The sequence below is a fragment of the Tenrec ecaudatus genome, chromosome 15 (assembly GCF_050624435.1).
Source record: "Tenrec ecaudatus isolate mTenEca1 chromosome 15, mTenEca1.hap1, whole genome shotgun sequence".
Taxonomy (NCBI): Eukaryota; Metazoa; Chordata; class Mammalia; order Afrosoricida; family Tenrecidae; genus Tenrec; species Tenrec ecaudatus.
This window is the reverse complement of record NC_134544.1, coordinates 53424673-53439832: the sequence shown is the minus strand read 5'-3', so window position 1 is coordinate 53439832 and position 15160 is coordinate 53424673. Positions and strand designations below refer to the sequence as shown.

General features: G+C 45.5%; 1 protein-coding gene across 2 annotated transcripts in view; it reads right to left on the bottom strand.

Annotated features, from left to right (window-relative positions):
* NPC1 (NPC intracellular cholesterol transporter 1) overlaps nt 1-14909 on the bottom strand; it is a 65221-nt gene extending 50312 nt beyond the window's left edge. For both annotated transcript variants that reach the window (XM_075533061.1, XM_075533062.1), the window contains exon 1: nt 14745-14909. In XM_075533061.1, the coding sequence (XP_075389176.1) occupies nt 14745-14798 (54 nt within the window). In that variant the 5' untranslated portion in view covers nt 14799-14909. The remainder of the gene's footprint in view (nt 1-14744) is intronic.
* Nucleotides 14910-15160: the final 251 nt, after the last annotated feature.

Sequence of the window (15160 nt, the reverse complement as noted above, 5' to 3'; positions counted from 1 at the left end):
CTCTTGTGGCCCTTGCCCCTTTCCCAGCCACTCAGGCCACTGTGAACTGGGGTAGTGGTCACCTAAGAACCTGCTTCCCCGAACACCACAGGCCTGGCCTGGGCAGACACAGACAGCACCTCAAGCTTCTGCCCTAAAATCAGCCAGCAGGGCTGCATGGAGTCGGTTTGGAGTACTGCCCGCACCTCTCTTACCCAGCCACGGCTGGTGGCATCAAGCCTACTGCGACTGTCTATGGAAGGCTCGACAGTGGCTGTGGAAATAATTTCCCTCCTAAGAATTAATACCAAAGTAGTCCCAAGGAGTTGAAGATTGAAAAAGTCCACGAAGTCCAATTCTTGCAAGAGGCTAGTCTGTGCCCCCGTCCTCCTCCTCCCTTGAATATATATTTCCTTCAAGTTCCTGGGTTCTACGAATGGCTGCAGCGTCCACAGAACCCATAAGAGGAAATGGCTCATGTGGTGGTGGTGGTGGTGGTGAGCTCCCAAAACAGAGGTCAGGCAGGAGTAAGCCAGATGCTAGGGCCCGAGGACGTGCTTCTCTCCTGGCTCTTGCTGGTGATGAGCTAGCACCCCTGCTTCTCAGGGGACTCATTTTCACACGCAGCAGGATGACACTGAAGGGAAGCCAAGTCACAAACACTCACAGGTGAATCCTATCACTGTCTTCCCCCACCCAAGCAGGGAAAGGTCATTTGGTGGGAGTTGCAGGTGCACTCAAATTCCACCCCAAGATAATAATCGGTTCTCCACCCTGGACTGTATCTTGTTTATGAATTTATAACCTAGGGTGCATCTGGTAAGATGTTTCCAGTGGGTATGGGCCTCCTACTAATCTTAATCAGCCAGGCTTTTCCCCTGGCCACTCAGAAAGTTTCCTTTCCCCCTCTCCGCTGTAGTATATAATTCCTTATGTCCCCTATAAGTAACAGTAACCAAGTTAACCATCAATAATGAGTGTGATTCCATTCACTCCTCTACTAATGTCAGAACTTAATTTCATCCTATTTCTGCTTATTAACAGATGATGCCCTCCAAATCTGCACTATAGCCACAGGCATACGAAATCAAGAATTATAAAATATCACGAGGGATTATGGCTGGAAGGGCCGGCCATATTAATTGAGTATAACTCAGTAGCATCTACTGTCATAGTCAACACTCTGCCTGTCCCCCTGCACAGGCCTCTGGGCAGACCAGGTGGGGAGGCAGTTCTGGTGTGTGTGCTCCGCTCCGTCAGTGCTAACCACTGGTGACAGGCCGCTTGCTGCGAGCCCAGAAACCGGCTTCTTTAGTGCAGGCTGCAACCACAGTTAACCTAGCAACAAGGCCGACCTCCCCAGAGTCCACCTGGAATATGACAACCCTTCCTCACCCAGACACTGCACCTGCAAGCCTGCTGTGGCCTGCTGTAGAAGGGCCCTACAGTGGAGTCTGGTCCCATAGCCAGCAGTCTCCATCCAAATGTACACGGCAAAGAGTGGAAAGAAGTGCGGGTCACATGCGTAAAAGTTTAGTATAATAAGAAGATCTCTAATAGGGAGGAATGCATGGACTAGCATAAGGATGGAGCAATAAGGTGTTCTTACTTGACCATTCTAAATGTAAATCCAAAAGGCAAGAACAAAAGAAATTACAAGGCACACGATTAGTGATCACAGCAAAAGATGGAGAGAAATGATAGAGAGACAGAATTTCTTGAATGTTACTTAAGTTGGTACCAACTTAGCCTAGGATTGTATAAAAACGAGCTCTTAAATGTAATAGTCTCGGTCACCACCAAGAAAATATCTAAGTTATTCATAAAAGGAAAAGATAAGGGAATCAAAAGGCTCACTACAATAAATCAACAAAGTACCTAAGAACCCAGCAGCAAAGGATGAAGCCAAAGGCTCCAGAAACACACAAAACAACTAACACAGTTGCATTAGTAAGCTACATGTAGGCTGCGGACGAAAGCTGCCCCGGGGGAGAAAGATGAGGCTTTCTGCTCCTGTAAAGATCTACAGCCTGCTCAGCAAATTCTGCTCTGTCTCACAGGGTGGGTCACTATGAGTCAGAATCCACTCGATGGCAGTGAGTTTGGCTTTTGATTCGCCTGGAATTACAGTCATGTAAATAAACGATATGCTCTAATCAAAAGATGGAGCGCCAGAATGAATACGCAACATAAACCAAGGACACGACAGGCTAAAAGTAAAAGGATAAGGGGGGCCCATGAAATTAAATGTAGCAAAACAAGAGCTGGAGTGGTTATGTTAGTTAAAGTAGACTTCAAGCCAAAATCTGTCAGAAGTTATAACGATGGACAGTAAATCATGATAAAGAGTCAATTACCATAGACACTCGAGTATAAGCTGACCCGAACAGCAGTCGAGACTCCTAATTTTACTACAAAAACTACATTAAAAATGTGCTGGAAAACTCAGTTTATACACAAGTATACACTGTATTTTAGAAGTTTTAATAAAAAGTTAAAAATGCACAAACATGGAAATTAAACTACAACACCATTAAACTATGAGTCAAATAAGAAATTAAAACTGCAACACAACGGCTGGAGCCAAAGTGGGTGAACAAGTAAATGTGGTGAAGAAAGCTGATGGTGCCCGGCTATCAAAAGAGATAGTGACTGGGGTCTTAAAGGCTTGAAGATAAACAAGCGGCCATCTAGCTCAGAAGCAACAAAGTCCACATGGAAGAACACACCAGCCTGTGTGATCGAGTGGTCCCAAAGGGATCAGTTACCAGGCATCAAAGAACAAAAAATCATATCATTGACTGCACACCTCCATGATAGGATCGCTGAAGACAAATGGGTGCATAAGCAAATGTGGTGAAGAAAGCTGATGGTGCCCGGCTATCAAAAGAGATAGTGTCTGGGGTCTTAAAGGCTTGAAGGTGAACAAGCGGCCATCTAGCTCAGAAGCAAATAAGCCCACATGGAAGAAGCACACCGGCCGGTGCGATCACGAGGTGCCCAAGGGACCAGGTATAAGGCATCATGCAAAAAAAAAAAAAGATATAAGTGTGTGTATGTATGTGTATATATGTGTATATGTATATATGTATGTGTATATATATATCATATTAAATGAAGGGGGAGGTGCAGGGTGGAGACCCAAGGCCCAAGTGTCGGCCAGTGGAGATCCCCTCATAGAGGGGTTTAGGAGAGGAGATGGGTTAATTAGGGTGTGAGGTAGTGTCGATGAAGAGCACAGCTTTCCCCCAGATCCTGGATGCTTCCTCCCCCCAACTACCATGATCCGAATTCTACCTTGCAGGGCTGGATAGGACAGAGGCTGTACACTGGTGCATGTGAGGGTTAGAGGTGCGGGGAATCCAGGGTGGATGATGCCTTCAGGACCAAGGGTGTGAGGGACGATGCTGGGAGAGTGGGGGGTGGGTGGGTTGGAGGGGGGGAGCTGATTGCAGGGATCCACGTGTGGCCTCTTCCCTGGGAGAGGGACGGCGGAGAGGGGGGGAGGGGAGGCTCTGGATGGGGCAAGATATGACAAAATAGCGAGGTATAAATTACCAAGGGCATATGAGGGAGGGGGGAATGGGGAGGGGGGGGGGAATGCGGACCTGATGCAAGGGGCTTAAGTGGAGAGCAAATGCCTTGAGAATGATTGGGGCAGGGAATGTATGGATGTGCTTTATACAATTGATGTATGTATATGTATGGATTGTGGTAAGAGTTGTTTGAGTCCCTAATAAAATGTAAAAGAAGAAAAGAGAAAAAAATGATTAGGGCAAAGACTGTACAGATGTGCTTTATACAATTGATGTATGTATATGTATGAACTGTGGAAAGAATTGTATCAGCCCCAATAAATTGTTAAAATAAAAAAATTTAAAAAAATAAAATAAAGTTTTTCTTAGCTAAAAAAAAAAAAAGAAATTAAAACTGTCATCGAGTATATGAAAATGAAAGCACAGTACACCAAAACTTCTAGGATGCAGTGAAAGCAACACGCAGAAGGAAACATATAGCAATAAATGTCTCTAAAAAAAAAATCTCAAGTTAACAGACTAATTCGACAATTCCAGAACTTGTGTGAAAAGAATAAATTAAGCCAAACCCACCAGAAGAAGTGGAATACCAAAGACTGAAGCAAAAATAAGTAAAATCTGAAGCTAGAAAAACAATTGAGAGAATCAATAAAACCAGAAGTTGGTTCTTTGAAATGATCAATAAAATTAACAAATCTTTGGCTTGGTTGACAAAGATGCAAATCACCAAATAAAAAAAAGAAAGATGATCCATTAAAACTGCCTCACTTTTCTGTGGTCTGTCCCCCAGTGAGGTTACATGTAGATCCCTGTAATCGGTTCCCCCTTTCTACCCCGCCTTCCCAGTATCGCTACACTCACCACTGGTCCTGAAGGGATGGGATCATCCATTCTGGATTCCCTGTGTTTTCAGTTCCTAACTGTGCCAGTGTACATCCTCTGATCTAGCTAGATTTGTCAGATAAAATTGGTATCATGATGAGGGTGGGGTGGGGAGGAAGCATTTAGGAACTAGAAGAAAGTTGTATGTTTAATCACTGCTACACTGCACCCTGACTGTAAGGGGATGTCCAGTTGCCTACAGATGGGCTTTGGGTCCCTGCTCCGCACTCCTCATTCACAATGATATGACTTTTTGTTCTTTGATGCCTGAAACCTGATCCCATCGACACCTCATGTGTTAGACAGAGTTCTCTAGAGACAAAACCAGATTGTTAATAATTATATATATATATATATATAATTATAAACTAACTACCTCACCTCATGATCACACATGATCACACAGGCTGGTGTGCTTCTTCCATGTGAACTTTATTGCTTGTCAGCTAAATGGAGGTTGTTTACCTTCAAGCCTTTAAGACCCCAGATGCTTTAGCTTTTGATAGCCGGGCACCATCAGCTTTCTTCACCATATTTGCTTATGCACCCATTTGTCTTCAGCGATTGTATTGGGGAGGTGAGCATCATGGAAGCCAGTTTAACAGAACAAAGTATTCTTGCATTAAGGGAACACTTGAATGGAGGCCCAATGTCCATCTGCTACTTTAATACTACACCTATAAAAAATGTACACATAAATCTATTTCCCCATCCCCAAAAGAGGGTGAAGGGAGATGTCAGACAGTATAAGATATGACAAAATAATAATTTATAAATTATCAAGGGTTCATGAGGGAAGGGGCAGCGGGGAGGGAAGGGGAAAATGAGCTGATGCCAGGGGCTTACGTGGAGAGCAAATGTTTTGAGAATGATGAGGGTAACGAATGTACAAACATGCTTTATACAATTGATGTATGTATGGACTGTGATAAGAGCCCCCAATAAAATGATTAAAACAAAAAACTGACTCAGTAGAAATACAGAGAATTATAATAGAATATTATGAACAAGTGTGTGGGAACAAACTGGATAACCTAGAAGTGAACAAGTTCTTAGAAGTACATAACCTACCCAAGCTAACTCAGGAGGAACTAGAAAGTTTCAAAAGACCCATAAAAAGTGAAAGGACTGAATTAGTGATCAAAAACCCCAAAAGTCCTGGACCAGATGGCTTCACAGGGGGGGGTTCTACCAAACATTTGGAGAACTGACACCAATACTTTTTAAACTCTTCTGAAAGAATATTCCCTAATTCATTCTATGAAGCTAATATAATTTTGACACCAAGTCACACAAAGGCGCCACAAGAAAACAAAACTACAGACCAGTGTTTTCTATGAAAATAGATGAAAGAATCCTTAACAAAATACGAGGGAAAAGAATCCAACAACACTTAAAAGTTTTATATCATGAGCCAGTAGGATATATTCCAGGAATGCAGGGATAGTTCAACATTAGAAAACACCAACATAACACGATAGCAATACAACAAAGGGGAAAACTCACACAACCATCTCCAGGGACGCAGAAAAAAAAATCTCATAAAATATAACACCCTTTTTTTCCGTGATGAAAACCTTAAAGAAGATGGGAATAGCACAGAAATTCCTCATTGTATTCAGCTGGAACCTAATCAATGGAAGTAAGTTAAAGGTGATAAAATTGGCCATGTGGGAACTTTAGGAGGTAGTGAGTTTAAGATAATGGCATCCTTGCTCAGTGACCCCACAGGAAAGAGCAGAACTGCCCCTGTGGGTTTCTCCGACTACATCTTTACAAGAGTAGAAACGCGCCTCTTTCTCTCATGCAGCAGCTGGTAGGTCACACTGCTGACATTGCAGCCCAACTAGTAACCCGCTGTGCCACCAGACGACATTTAATCTTAGGAGGAAGACTGAGAGTTTGTCCTTTAAAATAGGGCACAAGACAAGGGTGCAGTTAACTAGTAGAAAAAGGTTTGTCTTGAGCTATGAGTTGAAGGCAGTGGGTTTTTTTGTTAGTTTGATTTTTATGTTTTTTTAAAAACCACCCACATGGCATCAATGTCCTGGTAGATTGCTAAATACAAGGTCAGAGGTTCAAACCCATCCACCAGCCATTCCATGAGAGAAAGGTGTAAAGATTTACATCCTTGGAAATCCTATAGAGCAGTGGTCCTCAACCTTCCTAACGCCGAGACCCTTACCCCCAACCATAAAATTATTTTCGTTGCTACTTCATAACTGTAATTTTGCTATTGTTATGAATTGAGCAACCCCTCTGAAAATCATTTGACACCCCCTCCCAAGGGGGTCACGACCCACAGGTTGAGAACCACTGCTATAGAGGGTCACTGTGAGTCAGAATCTACTTGATGGCAATGGATTATTGTGATGTAATTGACAAAAGCAATGTAAAAGATCACAGGAACATTAGGCGGCAGTGAGTTTATGTCAATGAATGAGGGGCAAGTCAAAAACTGTGAGGATCGTCGCACACCTCAACAAATAAAATCACCATCATTACGTGGTAATGTTGAAAATGGTGAAAGAGATTTGCCAGGGGACGTTCACAACACAAAATAAAAAACACTGAGGGAGGGGAAGATTACTATGTGTTAAGAGCCTTTGACTGGATTATGCAGTAAATTCAGAATTAGAAAACTGCTGGTGGTTTCTGCTGTAACCCCAAATTGCACAATCACAAGGCTAGGGTGTCCTTATTTTTAAAGGTTAGGTCAGCGGGATATTTCACAACAGGCTCCAGAGTTTGATTCTTGTGTATATAATTGGACAGGAAAGCTTCCTTCAACAGTATCAGGACAGTTCCAGAAAAAAAAAAAAAAAACTTTAACCAAAAAGAAAGCCTCTTTGCTTTACATTAGCAATGTCTAAATGACCATGTTGAAATCTCTACAAGAGAACTCAAAAGAAAGCTCATGTGATTGTAGGGAGACTCTCGAGTACTATCCGGCTGCTTTCCGTACATGCTGCTGAGAAATGAACTAACTCACCAACAGCTTGGTTGGACATCAACCCCACCCCAGGCACAAAGTTAAGAGACTTCTCACTCATTGCTCCTTTATTTCTCAGACACTTCATGGGGTCATAATGAAATATTACACAGGTAAGAAAACGAAGGCCCAGAGTAGCACTCGGAGAACACATGGCCTATCGGTGACAGAACCTGGAGTGAGAATCATCACAATTTTGAATGCCAACTTACACCTTTCTCTCCCAATTCTCCTTACCCTTCTGCACCCCAAGCACTGCCCCTCCAAACTGACACAGCCTGCTTTGTCCATCGAAGCATCTCCAGAACTTGAGAATACACGGAAGACAAGCTTTCCCACTGACCATGATGTTAATGACAAGCTTGTTCACTTATAGAAATATTTACTATTGACATTTTAAAAATATATATCTAGGTGTTAAGTATTGGCACGCTTTCTCATTTTGGAGAAGCTTGGGTTTTCCTTGCCCAGACGCACACACTGCCATCCTACTACAGGCAGAATACACTTCTCCTGCCACTGTCCTAGGGGTATGATGTGAACAGCCAAATCTGGAGACAGGCAGCTCCAGGTCCAGCTCCAGAAAGGGGACGCAGGCAGGGGAGGCTGCTGGTGAACGCTACTGCTCTGTGGCCTCTCCAAGGGGCAAACAGATAGGCTGGCCTAGCCAGTCAGGGCAACCCAAGATGGAGGTGGGCGTTCTTGCCCACAGTCATGTCCAGCAATTCAGTCACATGTGCGTCCTTTTGCGTCAGATAGTCAAAGTGATGAAAGGGCCTTTTTCACCATGGTCTTGTAATCCAACTAAATGACTGAGTAGGACTATCCAATTAAGTTGAAGAGAAGCCTACTGAGCCACACAGGTGCCAGGAACTGCAACAGCTACCTACTGAACACCTACTCAACTGAGCTTGCTAAACATGAATAACAGGTAGGAATACTCTGACCTTGAATAAAGAGAACAGATGTGTTAGGCCAGGTGTTTTAGAGAAACAAATCTAGTGACATTCATATGTGTCCAAGACAGAGCTTTATATCAAGAAGTATTTATATATCGAGAAGGCATCCCAGTCCAACCGAAGTCCGAGTCTGATGCTAGTCCGTCAGTCCCTCTTCACATTCACGTAACCATATGCCAGACACAGCATGACGACCTGGGAAGCAGGAAGATCACAGGCCAGTGGGTGCAGTTTGTGGATCCATAGCAGCTCTCAGTGTCAGGCAAGCCACATGGGCCACCCCTTGACGCAGGCAGAGTTCTAGCAAGGAGGAAGGGGAAGCAGCAGAGAGAGAGAGAGCGAGAGAGAGAGAAGCTCCCAGTGTCTTTTACACTAAAAGGTTGAAGTCACGTAAGAGGTAGCATCAGGCTGTGACCTGACTGACAGGTTGAACCCCACCCCTAGTCAGGAACGTCTAGTTGACATACAATCATTTAACTACCACATACAGGTATGGTTTAAGGCCCACACCTGCCATTTGCCAGCTCTATGACCATAGGATAAATCGGATCCTTAGCACCCACATTTGGAATACAGCAGAACATGCATCATACCTATCCTCAAGGTCACTATGAGGATAAAACAAGATCAGGCATGTGATGGCATGAGAACTCAAAAAAAAAAAAAGGTAGAATCCCCTTGAGTATCCTTTAAGCAACTCTAGTGGCAGTGATGGGTAAATGTTGGGCTGCTAATCTCAAGGTGGGTGGTTCAAACCCACCAGCTGCTCCAAGGTAGAAAGATTAGGCTTTCTATTCCCATAATAGTCTTGTAAACCCACAGGGGCAGTTCTGCTTTGTCCTAGAGGGTAGCTACAAGTCGGAATCAACGCAATGGCAATAAGTTTTGGGGTGTTTTTGTTTGTTAGTTTATAGATACTTTATAAACAGGTTAGGTTTTTGCATCCTTGTGTCCTGCAGTGTGCCCATGACAACCACTCCATGTTTATATTAATGACAAATTTGATTTCCTATTGGGACCTAAGGGCCAGTAAGATAACATGTTTTAAAGCTTTCCTCTTGAATTCCTCAACATCATCCCTGCACCAGAAGAGGTGGTTTTGTTTGTCTTGCTGTGGAGTAAAGAACTGAACTTCACCCAAAGACTAATCTTTGTCCTGTGTTCCTTCTCGATGACCTTGGAGTGAAGCAAAATGACGCGGTATGGCTCTTCTATCCACAGTCTGGGTAACTCTCACCAAATGACTGGATGGGGTCACGCAAGTTACGGTATCAAACCAAAACAAACTCACTGCCACGGAGTGGATTCTGATTCATAGAGACCCTGCAGGACAAGGGAGACCTGCCGCTGTGGGTTTTCAAGACTATAACTCTTTATGGGAGTAGAAAGCCTCATCTTTCTGCCATGGAGCAGTTGGTGGTTTGAAACTGCTGGCTTGCTAACATAGCCCAACATGTAACCACTTTACCACCAGGCTCTTTAAGTAAGGTATACCCACTGCCATCAAGCAGATGCTGACTCACAGTGACCCCATAGGTCAGGGTAGAACTGCCCCTGTGATTTTCCACGACTGTACTGCTTCAAGGAAGTAGAAAGCCCAATGGCTGACCTTGCAGTTAGCAGCCCAATGTATAAATACTGTGCCTAAGTAAGGTGTAAAGGGCACTAACTGGTGATTAGTCAGTCTTGCCATTCTAGAGGGCAGAAAAGTAAGTCTTCTAAAAAGCAGAAACAGAGGAATCCCATGACATCAAGAAAGGAGAGCAAAAAGAAAGGAGAGCCACTACAGACCAGTCACATGATCACCGCCTGAAGTGGCAGTCAGGAGAGGCACTAGCACTGAGATCATGAGACAGAACAGAGGAAGTTCCTGGAACAAACAATGCTGAGGGCCTTCAGGCAGGAGGTCAGCTTGCAGAGTGGGTGTCCTTTGGGCATTTATCAGTGCTGAAGGTGCTTTCGTAACAAACATAGCATTTGACCAAGAGGGACGGACGCCAAGGTACCACATGGCTGTGAGGCCAGGAGCAGATGGAGACATGGCTGCCGGCATGCTTGAAACAAGAAACTCAATCCCGAAAGCTTTTTGATACTGACTTATAACCGGTTATAAATCTCATAACTGTGACTATTGTCTATGAATTCTGTATTGCCATTGCAGGGGATTATTGGGCCCAACAGAGAAGTCCAGTGTCTTGGGAGGGATAGTTGGTGTCAAAACAGGATAAAGAAGGATAGAGCCATTCTAGAAAATTATCTAACCCAAGGTGAGAAGTGAGGGAGCTTGGGGACCTCTGAGCTATGGATGATATCCTGAGGGGACAGTGGGGAAAGACCTAAATTTGTAATCAAGAGGCTAGAAGTAGGAGTGTCATGGAGACGCCCACCCCACGCTAGCAGCTGGCATCTGAAGTCTTGGGCCGATTAGGCAGCCTGGAGGACTGTGCCCTTTTGTGAGACCTGACTTGGTTGGCTTTGATGGTTAGGATCAAAGGAAGCATAGCATATGTAGCAATTGGATCTGAATTGAAGAGGTTTAATTAAAAATTAATTCCTTCAATTTAGTTTTTGACAGGGAAGTGGATTAGATGGAGCTGATTTAATGGATACCTTGCATTTGCCAAAGCAAACGAAACTAAGAGAATGGCCCAGACACTGGAAATCCTGGTCAGCCAGTTGATCACTATTCCCTTCCAGATGCCAAATGCCAATCTGATTCTGATCTCCATTGACCTCTTACAGCCTTCCCTCAATTCACGTTCTCCCAAACCCATGGCCATACCTGGGGATGGAAAAGGGTATCTAATTTGTGACCTCAAAGGGCTTGCAATCTAGTAGCTCAGTTTCAACATTACTTATGTCTTTTCGTGCCACCCTGAGAAGTAAGCATTGTGGTTAGCCCCATAGTGCAGTGGAGAAAACTGAGGGACCAGAGGATAAATTGCTTGCCCCAGTGTACCCTTGGTAACAGGTGGAGTTAGGACTGACACTCGAGTCTTTGTGAATGCAGTCTTGACAGGTCGATTTAGCATAGTTGGGAGGGTAGCATTTGGACTAGACCTTGGGAAATGGGTAGCGTTGACAGCCGATCATTTAGTTTGGTTGAAGAACAACATGGTCGGTCAAAGATCAAACTGTGGTCAGCTATTAAATGCTACTGTTGGGCTGGGTCCTGACTCAGGGCTATGAACAATAAAACAAAGAATGCTGTCTGGTCCTGCACCATCCTTGTGGCGGGCTGCAGATGGGACAGCTGTGATCCTTGGGTGATAATGGGAAGGAGAATGCCCAGTCTTCCTAGTCCATGTCAGTCTGGAAGCTCTACCTACTGAAACCTGTTCAGCTTTACATCCTCAACTGAGAGACAGGTGGCGGTTATACATGAGGTGTGTTAGCTGGAATCCACCCGCAAGTGTGCCTCAGAAAAGGTGAGAATTCTACCAAAGCCTGTGCTGCAGCAGTAGGCGTGTGCATCTCTTTGGGGGCACGGGAATGGTTACCCTGGAAACAGAGAGCATATTGTCTTCAAAGGACAGATAGCCATTCTTTGTTCAGGGTAATGAGAGACACACTGAAGGAATACAAAGGCCTACTCAGCAAGTCCTTTCTCACTACTCACCCCCGAAATAAAAGCTCTCCTTTCCCCTTAACTGTTTTACCCACACATTAGTAAAATATCCGCTTTGATCAAGGGATGGGAGAGAGTAGGAAGGATTATTCATTTCGATTTCAGATACCAGGTCTTTAACTCTCCCAGGCCCCCGGAATTAACCCATTCATGACTTCAGGAACGGTTGGTATATAACTTCATTCCTATCTAGGCCACGCTATGCCCCAAGACCCTCAAGAAGAGTTGACAGAAATCAGGAGAAATAGCTACTATTTCTTAAAACTACGCTCATTCTTTGGATGGCACAAGGTCTGAAAGTCATGCAGTCTAGCCTAGTAATTTAATTTCCTCTAAAAAGTGAAAAATAAGAAAGGCACAAATCTCCCCAAGGTGAATCTCAAACCTTAAGAAGGGTAGTGATTGAATACTAATAGGCTTTGGAAGAATTAAATACTAAAACAATTACATGAAAAGGGGAAATAAAATTAAAATGGTTATAAAAAAAAAAAAAGAAGGGTAGTGAACCTGCAATTCCAATGACAGAACTTTAAGAGCGCTCAGTTTAAAACCAGGCTCTGTTCCACCTCCAGGCCCCAAGGTGTCCTGAAAGCCTAGTCTATATCAATCCTGCTACCTTTGAGTTGATGCCAACTCATAGGGGCCCTATTGGGCAGAGCAGAACTGCTTCATAGATCTCTACAGAAGCCAACTGACAATCTCCTCCAGCAGAGTAACCAAGGGGTTCAAACTGATGACCTTTTGGTTTGCAGCCCAATGCTTTCAACACTGCGTGACCAAGGCACCTATCTACAACAACAAACAAGCTCACGGTCATCAAGTTGATTCTGATTCAAAGCAACCCTATAGGCCAAGGCAGCACTACCCCTGTGGGTTTCAGGACTGTAACTCTAATAGAAAGCCTCAGCTTTCTCTCAAGGAGCTGTTGGTGGTTTCGAACTGTGGACTTTGAGGATCACAGCTTAACACAAAAGCCACTAAGCCACCAGGGCTCTTGTCTGCGCCAAGGAGGGAGGAGTTAATCTAAAAATAATTATGGGAGCGTTTCTTGTAAAAGGCTTCCAGGAGTTTTATAAGCAAGTTCTGACCAACCTGTGCCCTATCCAAAACGTCCCAGGAGAGACGTTCATCTGCCATAAGCCTTTGGATACTACTTTGAGATAAAAAGGTTTCAAAGGATTTCCCATAAAGTAAAGGTCCTTATCTAAAACTCAAGGGAAACTAAAGAGCTCTGTTATTTTTCTTTAAGGCACATTCATTGCTGCTATTTCCAAAAGTCATGGTGATGAGGTTGCTCCATGTATCTTATTACTAAAGAACCCCAATAACCAAAGAACCTAAACTTCTGTCCAGTCATTTTTGACTCCTAGTGACTAGATATAGGGTTTCTGAGGTTGTTAAATCTTTACAGGAGGAGACGGTCTCGTCTTTCTTCTGACAAGTTGCTGGTGGGTTTGTATTACAGCCCTCGTGGTGAGATGCCCAACGCCTCACCCACATTCCACCATGGCCCTAGCTTATTCTCAGAGGGAAGTAAGGCCACGGTGGTGCTCAACCTGTGGGTTGCAACCCCTTTGGGGGTTGAACGACCCTTTCACAGGGGTCTACTGATTCATAACAGTAACAAAATGACAGTTATAAAGTAGCAACAGAAATCATTGTATGGTTGGGAGGGACACCACTACATGAGGAACTGTATTAAAGGGTGCGACATTCGGAAGGTTGAGGACCACTAGGTTAGTGAGTAACCTGATCAAAGCCACAGAGCCCAAAGCCTCATTTCAAACCCCTCCCCTCCCAACCAGACGTATGTCTTGTTGAACCCCACTCTGCTGGGGGACACCCACCCCAAACGCACAGAGCATAGCGCTCTTCATGCTTTACTGCATCAGTATCTCATCCTAAAAGCTAACTACAGCAAAAGCTTAAGGAGAGGTTTTGCTAGTCCACCGTGCCTTAATCAGCCTTCTCGCCAATCCTCTGGCCCACTCCGAGGTTCACTCTTTCATCCAGCACTGTTCTAATCCTAATAGGTCTAGAAACACTCCCATGCCAGTTTTCAAAGGGAAACTGTGGGCACACAAATGACCATGAGACATGACTCCACAAGAAGGCAGGTCCAGGGAGCCGGACACACCAGGTCCAGACCAGTATCCTAACAAGGGGACTTCAGTCACTCCCTGTGGACCTCCTGAGACATGGGACGGAGTTGATAAGCAGCAACCCACACTGAAAGGGAGGAAAAGAAGCAACTGTCTTTGTATGTTCTTCAGACGAACGGCAGATTTGTGTGGTGGGACTGTTCCCATTGGGTACTGGACGAATTTTTTTTTCCTTTACCTCACCTCCTCCCACCTCCATCTTTAGACGAGAAGTGGAAACAGAGGGGTCCGAACTTCTAAAGCAACGTATAGAGTTCGATTGTACCTGGGAGAGGGAAGGAGAGGGGCGGGGTTAGGAAAAATCACACCTATCTTCCTTCCTCCGGACCCCAAATCCTGAGCTCAGAAGTCAAGTGACCATAGCACAAAACGAGCTCGAAGCCGGTCAAACAAGCCGCCCCCAGGTACCACCTTCTTCCAGATCACAGGGAAGAGACCGTCGCCAGAGACAAGTCAGAGAAATGGGGGATCCTGGGGGTCGCATCAACAGAGATCAATTGCCCCAGAACCCGCCGGGCCGGGTCGCGTCGGCCGGAGCAGGCACACACAGCCCCCTACAGCCCTCCCCGTGCCCCGCTGCCCGCCCGGTCGCCGGCGGTCGCTCACCTGCGCCGGACACAGCAGCAGCAGGAGGCCGAGGGCCAGGCTGCGCGCCTTCATGTTGCTGCCGCGCGGCCTGTGACGGTCAGAGGGGCTCCGCTCGCACCGCCCGCGTCCCAGACGCCGCCTCGCTTCTGAGTGGAAACCCGGAGCCCGCGCAGGGAGGGAGGGGGGTGGGGGGAGCGTAGGCAGCGACGTGCTGCGCGCGCAGGTCAGGAAGAAAGAAGGCGTCGCCGGCTCCTCCCCTTATGGGCGGGGCTAGCGCCGGGACCTCCCCTCCTCACGGCGCCCCCCACGGGCCCCGCCCCCTGGACGACTTTCCACTCGCTGGACTTGCAGTGCTCGGCACCGAGACCCGGTTGCGGGCTGAGCGGGAGGGCGGTGGGAGCTTGTGGAGGTTCCCAGAGCCAGGCAGCTGGACT